General features: G+C 40.9%; 1 protein-coding gene across 1 annotated transcript; it reads right to left on the bottom strand.

Moving 5' to 3' along the window:
- Window positions 1–7,209: 7,209 nt before the first annotated feature.
- rpe (ribulose-5-phosphate-3-epimerase) lies at window positions 7,210–11,367 on the bottom strand. Its single transcript, XM_085433831.1, has 6 exons — window positions 11,141–11,367; window positions 10,714–10,793; window positions 10,497–10,636; window positions 10,182–10,316; window positions 7,985–8,071; window positions 7,210–7,882 (listed from the first exon to the last, which is right to left on the bottom strand). The coding sequence occupies exons 1-6, from the start codon at window positions 11,260–11,262 to the stop codon at window positions 7,760–7,762; spliced, it is 687 nt and encodes a 228-aa protein (XP_085289957.1). The 5' UTR covers window positions 11,263–11,367; the 3' UTR covers window positions 7,210–7,759.
- Between the last annotated feature and the right edge of the window lie 7,471 nt (window positions 11,368–18,838).

Here is an 18,838-nt window from a genome sequence, read left to right as displayed (position 1 = left end):
ATGTAGCTGGTGCTCCATGCAAACCAAAGGGCATCACTGAATCTAAACAGTCCACTCGGCACTCTGAATGTTGTTAAGTCCTTAGATGAATCTGTCAAGGGAACCTGCCAATAACCTTTACAGAGGTCAAGGGTAGTCAGAAATTTAGCATTTCCCAAACGATCAATTAGTTCATCAACCCTCGGCATTGGATAAGGATCAAAAGCAGACACAGAATTTAACTTAGAAAAGTTTACACAAAATCTAAGCTTAGGATCATCTTTCTTTGGTACAAGCACAACAGGGCTACACCACTCACTGTGCGATGGCTCAATGATTCCTGCAGCCAGCATCTCCTCCAGCTCACTTTTCAACTCAGGCAATAGCTTAGCTGGGATACGGCAAGTGGTATCTCTAATTGGCCGTTGGTCTGGAGAATGCAAAGTGATTTTGTGTTCAATGAGGTGTGTACGACCTGGCTTTAGACTGAAGAGTTCTTTGGTCATAAGTGATTGCACCTCCTGACGTCTTTCCAAAGGCAAATGGTTTAAATCTGGAAACAGTTTTGACAGCTGAAGAAGGGAAGTACTGCTCCTGAGGCTCTTCCTCATCCACAACTGTACATGCCCACATGGATGTTGAGTCCTGTGGCTGGTCAGTCCACTCTTTCAAAAGATTGACGTGGAACACTTGATGATTCTTTCGACGGTTTGGTAAATGAAGCTCATATGTGACTGGGCCTGTCTTCTTTGTGATTTCATATGGCCCCTGCCACTTTGCAAGAAGACTGCTCTCCGAAGTTGGCAAAAGTAGAAGAACTTTCTGTCCCTCACGGAAGACTCTTCTTCTTGACACTTTATCATATCTTTGTTTTTGCCGCTGTTGCGCATGGGCCAGATTGTTATTAGCAAGTTCTTGGAAATGTTCTAGCTTGTCTCTCATTTTGAGGACATGTGAGAGTTCACTAAACCTCCGCTCTGACATCGAACCCTCCCAAGCTTCTTTCAGAACATCCATTGGACCTCTGACAGGATGCCCATAAAGTAGCTGGAATGGTGAAAACCCAGTAGAACTTTGTGGAACCTCTCGGTAGGCAAATAACAAAAATGGGAGCCATTGGTCCCAATCTGACCCTGTTTCATTCACAAATTTCCTGAGCATTGATTTTAACGTCTTGTTAAATCGCTCCACAAGGCCATCAGTCTGTGGGTGATAAGGACTGGTCTTGACACCCTGGATCCCTAACAAACTATATACTTCTTTAAGCATCTTAGAAGTGAAATTGGTCCCCTGATCTGTGATGATTTCTTTTGGGATACCTACTCTGGAAAACAACTGAATCAGGCAGTTAACAATCTGACGAGCCTTTATTTTCTTCAGGGGGAAGGCTTCAGGATATTTTGTGGCATAGTCACAAACTACAAGTATGTACTTATGACCTGCTTTACTCTGTTCTAGTGGGCCAACAATGTCCATGGCAATGCGTGAAAAGGGTGTATCAATGATGGGCATACTGATAAGCGGAGCTCTATCTGCTTTCCTGCCTGGAGCTGTTAACTGGCACTGTGGGCAAGCTTTACAGTATTGTACCGTATCACTGAACTGTTGGGGCCAGTAAAATCTGGGAATCATTCTAGAAAATGTTTTAGATTGTCCCAAATGTCCTGCCCAGGGAATGGAATGACTCATTTTCAAAATGGTAGATCTCAACTCTGGGGGATCACCAACTGGTCACCAATCTTGCTACGGCGATGCAACAAATCTCCCTTAACCACAAACACTTCCTGCCTTCCCTCAACTGTAGTTGACTCTGGGACACATTTAGAGAACAATGGTTTAAGTGTTAATCCTCTTTCTGAAGCCTAGCAACCTGACTAGCACTGGGGAGAGACTCAGTCTTTAAAGGATCTAAAATGTGTTCAGCTACTCTTGTTCCCTTCACCTTTTCATGTCTTCTCTGTCTCTTGCTCTTTTTTGGTTTAGAACGAGTGCTAGACTCGTCCAATGGGGCATCCTCATTTGCAAAAGGTAATTCATCCCAACCCAAAGCATTAACCTGTAGCTCCTTAGCTTTTGACCTTGTGACCGCTAACAAACTTTCAACGGTTTCAGTCTGACAGGGATGCTTGGCTATTAGCTCTGTGAGTATTGGGAGATCACGGCCCAACACCACTTGATAAGGCAGCGTTTGCAGCACTCCCACTGAAAGAGTGGAACACTGGCCTTCTACTTCAATTGCAACTTCAACAACTGGGTATGATACCTTATCACCATGAATACAGCACACATCCACTGTTGCTCCTGAAAAGATCACATCCCTGGGAAGACTGTCTTGTCTAACCAGAGAGCGATTACTTCCTGAATCTAACAGAGCTACACAGGGTTTGTCTTCAACAAATACCCCAATTGATGGCTCACGTTGCTGACATTAAATTTCATTTTTGTGATTCTCACTGACTTCAGTTTGTCTAGCAGAACACATGTAATTTTTACTAACAGACATCTTTGTACACTGAGCTTTAAGATGACCTATCTGACCACACAAATGACATTCTTTATTGGTTTTATTTTTTGTCTCAGATCTGGCAGGATCTGAGTTATACCAGTTCTGTCTTGTGTGCTTAACTGTCAAGTCAGGGCCACCACCTAACTTGTTGAATGGCACGTTGGAATTTGACTTAACTGGTGGGTGTGAAGTCTTTTGATGGTCGACGAGCTGCTAAGAAAGCTTCAGCCAGTTCTGCTGCTTCCTTGGAAGTCTTTGGGTTACGTTCCTTAACCCACGTCCGAAGATCAGGATTCAAAACCTTGAGAAACTGTTCCATGATGATGGCGTCTCCGATTTGATCCTTTGTCTTTGTTTCAGGATTCATCCACTTGATGTACAACTCCTTTAGGCGGACCTGCAGCTCCCTTGGTGTTTCCTCTGCTCCAAAGGTACTAGAACGAAACCTCATTCGATAGGTGTCAACACTTATTTCATATTTCTGCAAGACAGCACACTTTACTTTTGCATAGTCCATAGTGTCATCAATATCCATGGCTACATAAGCGGAACGTGCTTTACCAGCTAGCAGTGGTGCTAGGTGAAGAGCCCACTCATCTCGCGGCCACTGGCAAGCATGAGCAATTCTTTCAAAGGTGATTAAATAATGTTCAATGTCCTCACCTTCATTGTAAGGTTGCATTTTTGGCCCCTTCCAGCCTGAATGTCTCACCAGTGTTGAAAGCTGTGCCTCACTGCGTTGATGTGCCGGCTCCAAGTCAAGCCTATTTGATTCTTGTGTGCTGGCAGATGGTTCTGGAGTAGGTGCTCTCGAAGAAGCCGATGTAGATGCTTGTACTTCAAGTAACTGATGCTCTAGATTGCCATGCTGCATCTGCTGTTGAAGCTGGGCAAACTGATGCCGGATTTGCCTCCATCTATCATCCTGGCGCTTGTGCTCTTGCTCCAGTTTAGCATCGCGTTCAGCCTGCTGTTGCATCAGAGTTTGCAAAAGTTTGGACAATTCAGCCACATTCTCTTGTCCAGAAATATGGCCACTTATTGCCCCTTGTTGGTCGCTGCCATCTTGTAAATCATCTGCTTCACATTCTGGAACATGCCCTCTCTTTGCTCGGGTAGACATCTTCTCCACTCCTTAATTGGCCTGGAATCCCACTGCTGCTGCCACCAAATGTGGTAGGACTCGACTTAAGCGGTCAAAGAAGTGCAGGAGACTGATGCTGTCCAGTGTAGCAAGTGATTTATTCACCATTCTGTGGCCCAAGAATATTTACAAAGAAACAAATAAGAAACTCAACTCTATAATTAACTCAATTCAAATAAACATAACTGAACTTAAATCAACGGAAATTAAGGTCAAACTGCACACAGCTACACTGACCTGAACCCTTCTTCTGAAACACCTGAGTTCGTCTGCTTAAATAGTCCCCTTAATCAAACACTTTCTCCTCTGGACTATTCCATTCAGTAGGTAGGTGAGATGAACATGATTATATTCATCCTCTACTACTCCTCTTGACTGGCAACATAAACTCTGGTGTAATCAATACATATCACAACATTAAATCTATTTCTTTATAAACCCTTTAAAATCAACTTTATTAAATTATAAGAATTCTTCCCCTCCTGCCCTTGGTCTCTTCCTGTGACCTCAGATGAACCCAGAAGGTATAAAGCAGGAAGTAGAACTACATTTCCTCCTTTTGCTTCTGGAAGACCGGTAGGTAAAGGTAAGTTCAAACAATACAAATTAACAGTTGAAATAAATAACATGTTAACTTAACAAACTTGCATGAATTGATTTAAACCAAGATGTTATATTATATAATCTGTAAAAGTGCAGAACATAAACAAACCCGGGATAGTAGATGTTTGCCTATTGCAGATTACATGTGAAATATGGTTAAATCAAAACAAGAATGTTAACTAAGAATGTAGACAAATGGTCTTCTCACCCACTTTGTCACACTCCGCATGACGGCTGTCTGAATCATTTTTTTAGTGTAAAATCGTTTTGTGGACTTTCAACACCTGCTCTCAGCCATTCCCAGTGTGTGGTGTGTGTGTCCATTGTTTTATTTTGCACAAGGCCAGTAGCATGCTGTGAAAGGCATAGGTACTTTACATGTGACTAGGACAAGCCAAGGGCTGATTGATCTGGGACCATTCTTTTCTGTGCTCCAGTCATTCCCACATCTATTATGGCCTTTAACCACAAATAACAGTACCTCTGGATGTTGTTGTCATGGCTGACTTTGATCTATAAGTTAAGGGCCAGTATGTGAGGTGTGTGCATATGTCCCTCTTTGAGCATCCTCTAACCCCCGCGAACCGGTTCTGTCCTTGTTCCCACTGCTGCTGCCGACATTTCTCTCTCTCTGCTTTTAAAACTTTGTAACAAATCAACAAATGGCATGTAGATAGTGTGGAGAGTGAAACAGCAACTGTCAATTAACTAATAATGACACTACGACATGGCTTAAGTAGTGTGGAGCATGTGTAGGTGCTGCCGACTCACTCACATTGAATTGTCTCTCATTTCCAAGTGGCAGCAACACAGGCATACAAAACGGCTGTCATCCTCTATTAGAACAGAAATCGGTCACAGTAGATTCACCCAATAATGCGCAAACACACATATAATACACAAACTCAACTGTAACACACTCGCACAGTATGCAAACCTCTATATACACGTGTGCATCGACCCTGTAAGCAAAGATGATGACATTATCTGCCGTTATCTGTGATGTTAAAATAAAAATACAGATTTTTAGGCATCAATATTTCAGCAGCTCTGTGAATTGCCTCCAAGATATATGCTGCATTATTAAGAGTGAGCTGCTTGCAGTTTGAAGTATGTCATGGGTGATTCTCATTGACAGGAGGGATTCTTTCAGCAGATAAAGAGATGAGAGAAACCACAGATATATCTCTGGTCTTTCTGGGTGTGCGGGAAAAACAAGGTTCTGGTTCTGGTGATTCAACAAATACAATGCTACGTATCGATTCCTGGAAACACATCCTGCTCGTAAACTTGCATTTCTCCTTGTTCAAACAAATCAGACACTGGCACCACTGTGAGACAGTAATCAATTGAAAAATAACAGCCCCCTTTTTTCAGTGTAATGATTGAAACTGACAGAGCAATAAAAGTCTTTGAAAAGCAGTCAAAGGTTAAAGCAGTGTTGTCAATATGCAGAGAGACAGACGGCTCCTCTTATTCACAGCAATCACTCTGTGTCCAATTATCTGCTGAATTTGTAGCGTTGCTGTTCACACTAGTAAGCCTGAACACACCATAGATTACAGCGCAGAGTTTTTAATCTGGAGGCTTGTAAAATATTTGTTCGTGTTTACAAATGAATAAATATACCCCTGACTATTTAATCAAAAAGGTTTTTGTCCAAACTCGCCATCTTGTGTACAAATGGGAGAGGGGGGGAAAAAAATCAGTGGAAGCCAGTCATGCAGCTTGGATCATGTACTCTAGATTTTCTCTGTGAAGGAGCCATTAATCTCCTTCCACGTGAGTTAAAAGAGCTGTGGAAAATATACCCAGTGACAAGCAGAAGTCTAACACTGAAAACCTGAGTGAGGATTAATAAAAACAGACTTAATATCAATAGTAGAAGAGATCGAGCAGGCTGCTGCAGTGAAATGTAAGATTTAATTGTCGACATATAACACAAGGTTTTATGACAAATTCAAATTTTGTAAATGTATTGCACTAACAAAGAATAATAACTAAATTGCCCGAGGAAACAAACTGCTCCGGAGTCTGGTGGTACAGCATTGGATCCCTCCTCGTTTTGCCAGATGGCAGCAGGGTAAACAGGCTGTGGTGGGTAATTTTTTTTTTTTTAGTATCCTTTGAGCTGTATGCAGATACCTCACTGTTAACAGTGAGGCTCAACAGATGGATGCTGGTGAAAATCAAAGCATTTTGTGATGCTTCTAGTTAAGTTGCTCTCCACTGCTCCTGAGTAAAAGTTAACAAGAACTTGACATGAAAATTCAGTTTTCTTAAGAAGTACAGTCACTCCTCAGCGTCCTTATCCAGGCAGGTGTGTGCCGGCAGTGACAGGTTCTCTGTGATACTCATTCCCGAGAACTGAAATATGTTCACCTGCTGTTCATCAGCTCCACTAATGTAAAATGGGGTTTGAATTCAAGATTATTGCTGCAAGATTAATGTTTAAGGAGCACCTTACAGTTCTGTCTCATTGAGGCACCACCACCCAGTACGGCTTTCTATTGTTATAGTTTGTCTACTTTGAGGCCGGACGTGTTGTGCATTGAAAAACTACTTTGGTTGTAGTGTGCTGTTAAATGTAGACTTCTAATCTGAATGAGTCTAGCCATTCATTCTCCTCCAACCTCTGACACAAACACACCCAGATAACTGCTGCTCACTGGATATTTTTGGACCCTGAAAACCCTAGAGTTGGTTGTGTGGGAAAATTCCAGTAGATCGGCAGTTTCTGGGAAAAAAAAAAAAAAAAAAATCAGACCAGCCACTCTAACACCAGCCACCACACCGTGTTCAAAGTCACTTAAATCACTCTTCTTCACCGATTCTAGTTCTTTATGCCTAAATGCTTGAGTTAATACAATGTAATTGGCTAACTAGGCATTTGTGTTGTTAAGCAGTGTACCCAATGATATAAGTACATAATGTATAATACACATTTATGGTCAAACTGCAAAGAACACACACTTCCTTTCACTTTTAACTTTTTTAATCTGCAAAATCAAATTTCATGGTTTGATTGAATGGTGTACAATACTTCTACTCAGTATAACAGTAAATAGCTTGTGATTTCAACAACAATGAACGAGTCAAAATTGGATTTTGTGATGTATGAACCATGATATCTGGGCCATTTTATTTCTGTGATTCATAGGGAGAACACAGTGTAAATCAAAACAATACTCAGGAATGTTTACAGAGTTTCTCAGAGTAGCATTGGCTCCAGTCCTGAAATAGATGTTCCTATGCTGAGGTGAGACTCGTTTTGAGTTAACTATTCAGGAGACTGTGGCAAAAAGGATGAAGTTCAAGTTTTAGGAGGCACGACGCAAGTTCACTCCATCAAAGTGATTTGGATTTGGCTGTCAACACACACCCTCCACTGAAGCCCCCTGTTCAGACTTGGACCCTCAACCTCTAACCCAGAAATGTCCATATTGATTCCTTTCTGCTGGCTGCTGCGGTGGTGTTGCTGGGACAGGTAGGTAGAGTGTCGCTGTGAGGACCATAACTAGAACATCTCAGCGGTCCAGCGAGCGTTTCTGGATTGCTTCGGCCACCACGGTGCGCAGGAGGGCGATGACAGAACGAGGGTCATCACTGCCAATCACAGCACTGCCTGACACAATCATGTTAGCCCCTGCCTAGAGCAAATGGGAGCAAACAAAATGTAAGAAAACCTAAAAGCATATACATTTTGATTTTAGACGGTTATTTGATTAGCCTGTCGTGTATGCGTCGTTTACCTCTGCACACTTGTGAATAGAGTCAGGACCGACCCCTCCGTCTACTTCAATATCTAATGATGGGAACTGACTCCGCAGCCAGCTTACCTGGGTCACACATACACAGAAAAGAACTCAAAATGTGCCAAATACAATTTTCACAGATTAGTAGGAGAGCAAAGGCACACAATAATGCCGGTTTAATCACATGCACCCCCCTTCAACAAGACTGCAGGCCAAACAAAACCACTATATTGTGGTAAATATCTGCTTCAATAATAATAATCTTTTCAGAACTGTCAACAACCAACAGTCTGCACAAATCATACAGAGTGTGCCTTGGATCAGTGTTTTGCTTTTTACACCAAATTTTCACCCACACAAGAGGTCCTCCTCAAAATGGAACACACAGATTCATCTGAAAAGCATCTGTACGTGATCACTACAAAGGCCCGGCAGCACTCATACACCACATACTTCACATATACCTGAACCCATTGCACTGCTTTTTTCTAAGTGTGCAATGCAATATTTTGTATCAGCCTGCTGTGGGCTATGCTTGTGGAAAACCAGCATTGCCCACAGCAGGCTGGCTACAAAGAATAGTCATGGTAAAATACACTAGCAGTTCTAAGTGTTTACATACCAGGACATTAAAAAAAAAAAAAAAAGATCTGATCCTTGCTTATAATTATTTTAATACAAGCTCAGGTGAGCAATATTACACTGCATATTATACTGTGTCATTATTCATTTAATAAAAAACAAAGCCAAAATTTAGAAGCAGCGTGTGACAATGATTCAGTAGTTTTTAGAAGCACCTCTAGCAGCAATAACTTGAAGTTGACTGCATGATTTTATCGTCTCTTACAGTGTTGAAGGACTTTTGGCCCATTTTTCTTTACAATGTTGCTTCAATTTCTTGAGGTTTGTGGGTAATTTATGTGCAGCTCTTTTAAAGAGCCCACTGCAGCATTTCAATCAGTATGAAGTCTGGACTTTGACTAGGCCATTGCAACACCTTGATTATTTTCTTTTTTCAGCCATTCTGTTGCAGATTTGCTATTGTGTTTCGGATTATTGTCCTGTTACATGACCCAGTTTGGGCCAAGCTGTAACTGTCAGATAGATGCCGTCACATTTGACTAGAATACTTTGATATACAGAGGAGTTCATAGTCGACTCAGTGGCTGCAAAACAAGTCCAAATTATCACCCCTCTGTCACAGTGCTGATAGTCAGTATGAGCTGTTTGTGCTGATATGCGTTTGGCTTTCACCAAATGTGGTCCAGAAGTCTTGTGGTTTGCTCAGATGCAACTTTGCAAAGATGAGCTGGGCTGTCATGTTCTCTCTAGAGAGAAGAGGCTTTCTCCTGGCAACCCGTTCAAACAACCCATTCTTGTTCAATCTTCAAATTTTACTGTCATGAACTTTCTCACAGAGGCCTGTAGAGTCTGAGATGTAGCTTTTGGGATTTTTGCAATTTCTTTGAGGATTGCACCCAATAACCTTGGGATAAATCTGCTGGGACATCAACTAATGGAAAATTGACAAGTGCCTTCAATGTTTGCCTTCTATGAGCAAACTTTCTCCCTGTAGAATAACAGACTTCAAATTGTTTGGAAATGACCTTATAACCCTTCCCAGATTGATGGATAGCAATAATCGTTTCTGTAAGATCATGCTGTTATCCTTCCTCCTAGAGAATTAACACACACCTGAATCCTCCAGACCAACAAATTAACAAAACGTCCACTTTTACTTTTTGATTGTTTTATCATTTCACACTTACTGATGGTCAGTTAATGAAGTGTGTTTAATTAGCCGCTCCTGGCTGCTACGTACCCTCTTAATTCATGTGGAAGCACTATGAGTGCATGCTTTCTTTTTACCATGATTATACAGTCTCCTGTGCAGTCTTTAATGCTATGACCATTTACTATGCATTTTTATTTGGATAATTTTAGGGGTAGTGTACAGAGAAACGCACATTGATTTTTTAATGCATATTCCTTTAATTTCCTTTCTTAAACTTCTCAAATAAGACAAACAATGACCTCACACCTCATATGCTAATGAATTGTATAGAAACTGCACTGTGCTAAATTGTAAATTCAGTAAGTATGATAAATCCAATTTGTTCTGTTGTGGTTATGTGTAATACTCTTTTTTTTTTTTTTCAGAAAGGTCATTCTTCCATCTTTGCTTAGTCCTTACCTTGGGCATCATGTCTTCCATAAACTTTTGTCCCCCAAAACCAGGTTCAACAGTCATTACCAGAGCCATGTCGATCTGGTTAGCCCAGGGAGCCAGCTCTTCAACAGTAGTACCAGGCTTAATAGCCAAACCCACCTGTAATACAAGTGAGCGAGGGTCACTTTAACACTCGCATGTTTATAACAAATGCCGGGGTTTTATAATTCCCTATCACTACAATTATACAATTACACTATAATTATGCAGATGTCTTTATCGTCAAGGCAGTGAATAAGTAAAGCAAGTCTGTCTCTTCTTTTGGGGTCTTTTCCTCACCTTCATGCCACTCTCTCTAATCTCTTTAATGAGGTTTCCAGGGTTGGTGGTGGCCTCTAAGTGGAAGGTGTACTGATTGGCTCCTGCTGCGGCCATAGGCTTGACCCATTGCTCAGGCCGAGACACCATCATGTGCATATCTGCAACATTCACACTGTCCCAATACTGTGCGGCACAACAATACAATAACAGTGATTGTTTTATCATTAAGTCTCACCAAAGAACGGGTCTTGGCCTACTGACTTCCTCAAACACTCCACCATGGGATGGCCAAACGTGATGTTGGGTACAAAGTGCCTTAAAGAGGAAACAAAGAGAAACTTTTAGATTGCAACTGTTGTGCTCTTCATCTTGCATAAAAAGCTTACACTGACGTCTTGCGTAAGTGTGGAGAAAGCTAAAAATGTCAAAACTACCACGGAGAAGTATAAGGCAATAACACTTTAAAGACAGTCTTGTAATAGTTTAGCACCCAAAAGGTTTTAGCCTTCCATTTAAACCAGTTACAAAAATATCGCCTGCCCGGCTTAACTTTTGACAAGCTAGGTTGTTGATGTTAGCCAACTTTGGCTCTCAAGTACTGAGCTTGAAATTGGCTTGCTAGCAGCTAGCACAACAGGTAAACTATATGCTAACCAACTGACCCATCCATGACGTCCAGATGCAGGTAATCCGCCCCACACTCCATCATCCTCACACACTCGCTGCCCAAACAGGACAGGTCGCTGCTAAGGATGGACGGACCGATCTTCGCACTGTAAGCCATGCTGCTAATGCTGTATTTCTCTGCGTGCAGCCTGACACCTAACAGGACAAGCTCGCCGTACCGTAAAGCTCAACTTCCGCTGATGACTTTCAAAATAAAATCCAAGAACGGAGAGCGAAACGTCTGGCGTCGTGTCGTGGAGAAATATGTAGCTAGGCAGCATAGACAAGCTTCGAAGATATTTAGGACATCATGCAAGTCTGTGTTTTATGCTAAGAAGAAGTTAGATAAACGTGTGACTGTCTTTAAGACATATGTCTTTTCATTTGTGATATTCTTCCCGTCGATATATATCTTCAAAGTATGTATTATTGCATTTTTTATGCTTAAACAAGCTAAAGGCAACTATCCAATTTTAATAAAGTACTAAAATTATGAATGAATAAAGACGTATTTTTTAACATCTTAACTTTTTTCAAAAACTTTCCTGTTTTGCTCTAAGTGTCAGTGGGTAGTTTGATAACTTTCTCTCACGTTTTGTTGTCACACTTCCGCCTTCAGGTTAAGACAATGTGTGCATTTGGACACTAGATGGCGCAGAGCTCATAGCAACGAGCTCCTACATCTATTAGTGGTTTTTATCTGAACAGCAGAAGGCTGATCGGGAAAAAGAAAGATCACAAAGCCTCTTAAAAAAAGAAGAAGAAAAAAATGGTTGAAAAACAAAACAAAACTATAATAGTTATTTCCCCCACAATGTAATAAGTAGGTGCAACAATTTCTAGCAAATCTTTTTTTTCTTTTTTCTTTTTTTTTGGGGGGGCGGGGGGGTTTGGTATAGTTTTAGAACAAGGCAAATCCATTTCCTGAGACATCACAACAGATAATTATGCAAACACAAAATAGTAAATGGGCTGCACTTAGATAGCTCTGTTCTACTCGATTTGCACACTCAAATTGCTTTCTGACTGCAAGCCTCATTCACTCATTCCTCACACATATGCAATACAAACACTTTTTCTATGCCTAAGTGCTTTGCCTAACATTCACACAGACTCGCATAGATGCATTGGTGGCAACTCGAGGTTCAGTATCTCGCCTAAGGATACTTAAACACGCAGACTAGGGGAGCCAAGGATCAAACCAACGGCCTTCCAATTAGTAGACGGCCTACTCTACCTCCCGATCTGCAGCTGCCTCAGTCGCTTTGAGTAATTGGATGCTGCTGTAAAAAGTAATTGGATGCAGTAAATAGTGTAAAAAGGCCTGAAATTGTTAAGTTGTTTGTAACCTTTCTGAATTCTAATTGTTTAGCATGCTCTCTGCTCCTGTCTTTTTCTCTGCAATTGACCATTGCTTTATGGTTGAATCTCTCTTAGATTTAACAAGTTTATTCTTATGACCTCTCTCTGTCATAAATATATGTTAGCGTGACTCAATCGCTAGTTTGAAGGCATTAATATAAGTCTGTCTGTGAAGAAAAGTTTGATTGAGTATTACTGAAAAAGGCTGGCTTCCAAGTAAATGAAACAATCCCCCCCCCCCCCAAAAAAAAAACAAAAAACAAAAAACAAAAAAAACCCAAATACATGTATGTCTCCTAAAAACCTGACACCTGCATAGAAAACTTAAGTCTCCAATAATGTGTTTACATGTTACATCACATTTGGTATGCCCCCATTCATGGTTAGTTGGCACAAGTTGGTATAGAAGCTTGAATGAGTTATAATTCATCTCAGTTAACTTTTAGCTCCCTATTGTGTGATTTGTTTGTCGCTTTCACCGTTCTGGATGCAGTCCCCTAAAATAGTTTGAATATTTTTCCAGATGACTGAATAAGCTGCTGTGATTTATAACGAGCAGAAAGCTGAGCTAGCCTCTCTGCAGCACTCTGGAAGCCACAAGAGTTGCGCTGTTATACCCAGATAGGCTCAACAGAATTTGACATTTAGGAGTTCTGGCCAAGTTTTTGCATTACCACTGCAGTAATGGAAATACTAGAGGCATGGCTTATCCTGATTGACATGCGGTCATGATACACACAGATTCTAAGAAGGGCTCAGGCAGGATACGTTTGTGCCGCAGAGAAGCTGGGGGCCTCAAGAAACTGAAGAAGGCATCACAAAAATGAAGCTTTGAGGTTTGAAAACCATATAATGGGCTGGTGCAGTTGTTGAAAGAGGCGTTTTATTGGTCGGCTCATACAACAGTCCTTCACAGTTTTTCTCTGTGCAAAGTGTCTCACTCTCTCGAGCCGTTCTGATGAGAGAGGTGATTCACTGCAGCTCGTTAAGTGATTTAGAAAAAATTTAAATTTAGGAGTGCTTGAAAAGTCTCTTTCTACTTGGGTCACACTCAAGGTCAAACCACTGCAGGCAGTCATTGAAGAGGCAGTCATTCTTTTTCCTGCAGCTGACCAAAACACAAAATGAAAGAAAAGCATTCTTACTTTTAAACAGCTTTAACACCATGCACATACTTTCAGCCAACCATAAGCCTCTGTTTACTGGGGACACACACCTTTTTATGGTTAAGAGGAGGAGGGACTGCTGAGGAATGTGACTTGCAGTCATTTGTCGGATGTTTTCAAGCTGTACTTGTTCATTCTTGACGTATTCTTAAAAACAAAACAAAAAAAATTGAAAAATCAGCTTTGTATCAGCCGCATAATGTCACATATTATCACATGCATATCAGTGATTATGCACTACATATAATGCAATTTCTCAATAAGTATTTTGAGAAATAATATTATTTTCCCAACACATACAATGTTCATGTTGTCATATTGTCAAGTTTTTAAGATACATTGTAGTCATCTACAAAGCATGAATGAAGCCATGAGCCATGTTTGTTTGCTTATAATACCACGCCATCTCATCTTACCTACTTAACACTAAAGTGAGAGGGTGGACCTCTCCACACACTTCAAAGCACAATTTATTTCAGTCTATTTGGATGACTGAAAATCCTCAAATGCCCGTCTGTGGCCTCCTCTATATTTTCTACTTCTTCATGGTGAGTGATCTCAACGAGCTAGTGGATGAAAGTTCCCTTGTTATATGCGTTCCTGCATCTCACTTGCCTGTGAGGACTGTTAAAAAATGTCTTTTCAGCAGCACATCAGGACAATTAGGAGCTGATGTGGATAAAAGCTGAAGACTAATCAATTCCATTCCCTGGTCTAGTGAGTCAGTGTGTGTCCGTCATATTTATAGTTGCCATTTTAAGAAATTTCATGGTTGGACAGTTACAGGAATTAATGTTCTTTGTTTTTCCCAGTAAACTTGCCTCACATCGGCATTCAAGGTGTCAACACTTTTTCAGTAAGTTGGCATGCGGCTTCATTGGCAGCAGTAATAACGATACGTCCCTGCAGATTAGGACTCTGGTGTTGAGGTTGCTAATTAACTGGCACCCAGCAGTGTGTGTTCCCGAGCATGTCTGAACGTGTTTAAAGAGCTTAACAGTCTTCTGAGGTAAATCATGTACCAGAATTAATTATATACAGTAGCAAATCAGAGGCAACCTCAGCTAATGCCATCATACTGGTAACACAACATAATAGAGACAGCCTATCCTATAACAATTAATCATCTGCAGGAGGGATGGTGTGTTCATAAAAGAAAAAAAAGTCCCTCTGTTTGTGTTTTAAGTACTCTTCCAGATATCGTATGCACATGCACATTCAGCAGCACATATGCATGTTTACGCATAAGCTGGGTTTGTGACCCTTAACCCTCCACAATTAAAACCAGGAACACAAATGGTGACCATGCTGCTCAGTGTTTTATCGTTTTTCCTGTTCTGTTGTTGATTATTAAGAACTTGGTGCAACTCCAAACCTTTTATGTATCATCTTGATTGTAACCTTCCTCCTTCTTCTCGCTAGGAGTTGAACTCTAAAAGCCTGAACAAACAAACAGGAATTACCCTTTTTGTGATGGTCAGAAGGACAGTGTGGAACATATCTTTTTAGCCTCTCCCTTCCTTGGCTTTATGTCATCGTGGTCGGGGTCCATAAGTGGAAAGGGAAGGGTGGGGTGGGCGCTACCTCCCTCGGCTAGGTTAATGCTCCTGATCAACTTTGTTTCCTTCTTTTGTGTATGTATCTTAAGTTTAGACACGTTACAAGGATGCTATATGTGACATGTGGGCAAAGGTACATTAGAAAAACAGTATATCAGACAAAAACAGCTTGAGTAATTCTAACAAGCTTCAAAGTCAATATTTGGTAAGACCACCTTCATTCTGCAACACAGCCTGAGCTCTCTTAGGCAGGTTTCTTCTCATTTCTTTTTTTTTTTATTTGCCTGTCCCGTTTGGTTCTTTTGCCATCAGAATTATGGATGAGGAAAAGAAAAGGGAGAAAGGAAGAGGGGGAAAAAACAGCGGAGAAGAGGGACAGGGATAAAGGGCAAAAAAACAAAAACCAACTACTGTAAATAAGCAGACAAAAAAATACATATATCAATCACCTGGATCACCTGTTGAGAAAGAAAAAAGAAAACAAGCAGAAGAAAAAGAGAGGAATACAATAAACAACATCACGATGATATATGGGAATATAACAGTAAATACTAAATATTAAACATTATTGTGCAGCACATAATATCGACAGTGCACAGTGTGCTTTGAGGTAGGAGCCAAAAAGGGTGTAGTTTGTGTGTGTGAGCACCCGTGTGTACACCTGTGAGCATGGACGCGCTTGTTTTTAAAAGGTTCCTTCATGTAATGATCTGCTAGAGGGTGTGGGGGGGCCACAGCCCCGTCCTCCAGGGCATGAAGCAGGTATGGAGGAGATCAAAACTCCAGACATCCAGAGGCCCCCAGAACACAAGAGACCAAGGAAGACCAACAGAGGGGCAGCTGCACCACTATCCCAGAAAGAGCTGAGGAGAGTCCCAGATGAGGGGTCGCTCAGCAGCCGCTGAGCAGAAGCCAGGGGGGGTTGCAGTGATGTGTCCCTGAGCTCCACCGGCAGCCAGCTGTGCCAGAGTGACCGAGCCCCAGGCCGAGAGGCAGAGGGCACCCCACCCTCGAAGTCTTCTCATTTCTTTAAGCTGTCTTCAGGAATAGTTCTCCTTTCAAAGCTCTTGTCTTGATGTATTCTGAGTCAACCAGGTAAGGAAATCCCAAAAAGTTCATTCTGTTCATCTGGACATAGCATTTCATCACCCATCCAAGTGATAAATCAACTTTTTGGATCTTTTGTTCTATTTTCTGTCAAGATGATCTCACACTGCTTCAGTAATTTTGAAGTCTGTGCTCTGGGGACGCCTATCCATGGCTGGCGGTGTTCCATTGTGTGTTTTTCTGTCCAGGTATGCTCTTATTGCATCAGTGCAGTGTGTTTGGGATCGTTGTAATGCTGAAAAGCAAAACTGTTACTAATCAGATGATTTCCAGTTGGTATTAAGTGGTGGAAATGCTGATGGTATTCTTCTGCATTCAAAATTTCATCCATTTTGACAAGAGCCCCAAAATGACTGGCTGAAAATCACAGCAGTGATTTTGCAGACGGCTGTAGACACTCACTGTCATACATGTCTTCTCACATCCTGTTATATAATAACAAAGATTCAAACAAAAGGATTAATCACTACATAAGACCTGTTGCCACAGATTCTCAGTCCAGTTGTTGTGCATTTTGGCATACCTCAGCCTTTTCTCCCTTTTTCCTTTCAGTAAGACTGACTTCTTGACAGCCACCCTTCCACTGAGACCATTTTAAACTATGTCTTTGGCCTTCAAATTATGTGTTTGTGCAACAGGCTATTGTAACAAAGTGCCTAAAGATACAATTTAAAATTGGCTCTTTGCTAAAAATAAGTCTGTTATTGTAGACATAACACTGGTTCCCTTGAGTTTGGTGCCTTTTTATGCTTGAATGATTCATAGGTCAGTGTTAAGTGGCTTAACAAACAAAAACATTCATTTGAAAATGGTCAGGTACAAAGACCGGACTGAAAATAGTGAAAAAGCAGCCAATATTAGAAGCTCAAGACCACTTTAAAAATGACCAAAAAGTCTGGCTCCTTGGGAAAAAAAAAGAAAAACAGAAATGAGGGGTGTGCACAGGATTTTATTTAAACAGCATCACCCGGCATACGTCATGGTTTGTATTCTTTGACATGACCTTGGCATGTGTGCCCTGACCACAGCACACTTCCTAGCACTAGTGGCAAGCATAAAACAGTAATTGCCTGTGAAAACCCCCTCTAGGGAGAAATGCAATCTTCCATGAGTCGTAATTTAGTGCTTCATGCTGGACTTGTCACTTCAAAAGACCAGAAGTGGGAGCATATTTTTTTAAAAATAATAGCATGGGGTTATAGGAGAATGAAAACACATTTATAAAGAATTTTTTTGGTGATTTAATATCAGTAGCCCACAGAGAGGTTAATCTAAGCAAAGATCACCCCCTGACTTCATAAAAAAATGTAATCCACCTGATTTAATCTTTCATATTTGAAGTCTGGATGCAACAAAACACTGCCAAGTTTAATATTTTCCCTCAGTGTGTGCCTGCAGAGTGCAGGGGTTTGGTTTATGAAAACTGTAAATCCACTTCTAATAAAAATGCTTTCCAAGATCAGTCCTATACTATATGAGCATTCCTTTCTTCTTCTAAAAAGGTACATGGTCCTGAATTTAGTGTGCCAACTTGTCCTCCAGTTCTTCATAAAGCAACTTGTTTTTGTATCCATATTCTGCCTAAACTGTGAATTGTGACTATTTTCTCCTCTGTTGAAAACAGATTAAATGTTAAAAGGAACATCAGCTGCTAAGCATGACTCAGCTGTGGAGAAAACTCTTTGGCACTGAGCGTCCATTTCCTTTGGACAAAATAAGCTTATTGCGAAAAATATTTGAGAACCATCACTATCGCATGATTTAAGTGGGAGGATGGATTCTGACCCCATCTGGTGCCTTGAACAGCTGCTGGACCCACTGTGGAGCGTGCTAAAGAGCCAAGCAGTTTAGACAAATTCGCCCAAATCCTTTTTTCTCAGCGAGGAGCAATTTAGGGATTTCAACTGCAGCACAGGGAAAGGTAAGAAAAAAGAGTGAATATATATATATATGCAGTTATGTGTGTGTGTACAAGTTCAACCACTTGTTCACATCTTACGTGGACGCAGACGCTAACTGTCTGTGACATTTTCTCTTCCTGTCGTTCAGGTCAAATGCTCTCCTGACAGGATTTTGACTAGGATGGCTCTCCAGGGAGGAGAGCAGTAAGTGAACTATGTCAAACTGCCTAAAACAATCATTTGTGAATTTTACTACTTTAGTGGTGGAAAAAAGAGCAAAAAATATAAAAAAGTTTTTAAACCAAAAAGGAAGCGGAGTAAATTTTAAGACTTCAAGATTTTATTTTGTAATATTTGGGAACAATTTATACATTAAAAAAATATAACACATTAAAACATAGTGTGGATCTGAAGTGGTTTGAACTGGGCCTAGAAATCAGTATAATTACCTCAACATAAAACTATAAAAACTATGACTAATATAACCAACTATAACCACTGTCTCCACTGCCAACTCTTAGGCAAGCTTTCTTGTGAATTCTCTCCGTAGTCTTTGGGGAAAGTTCTCCAGCCTTCTTGATGGACATTCCAAAACTCAT

Source organism: Copadichromis virginalis, linkage group LG16 (genome assembly GCF_057382275.1).
Source record: "Copadichromis virginalis isolate Kocher_CV1m ecotype Utaka linkage group LG16, C_Virginalis_male_GT1.1, whole genome shotgun sequence".
Lineage (NCBI taxonomy): Eukaryota > Metazoa > Chordata > Actinopteri > Cichliformes > Cichlidae > Copadichromis > Copadichromis virginalis.
Note: the sequence above shows the minus strand (reverse complement) of the source record. Positions and strands in the feature narration are given on the sequence as shown.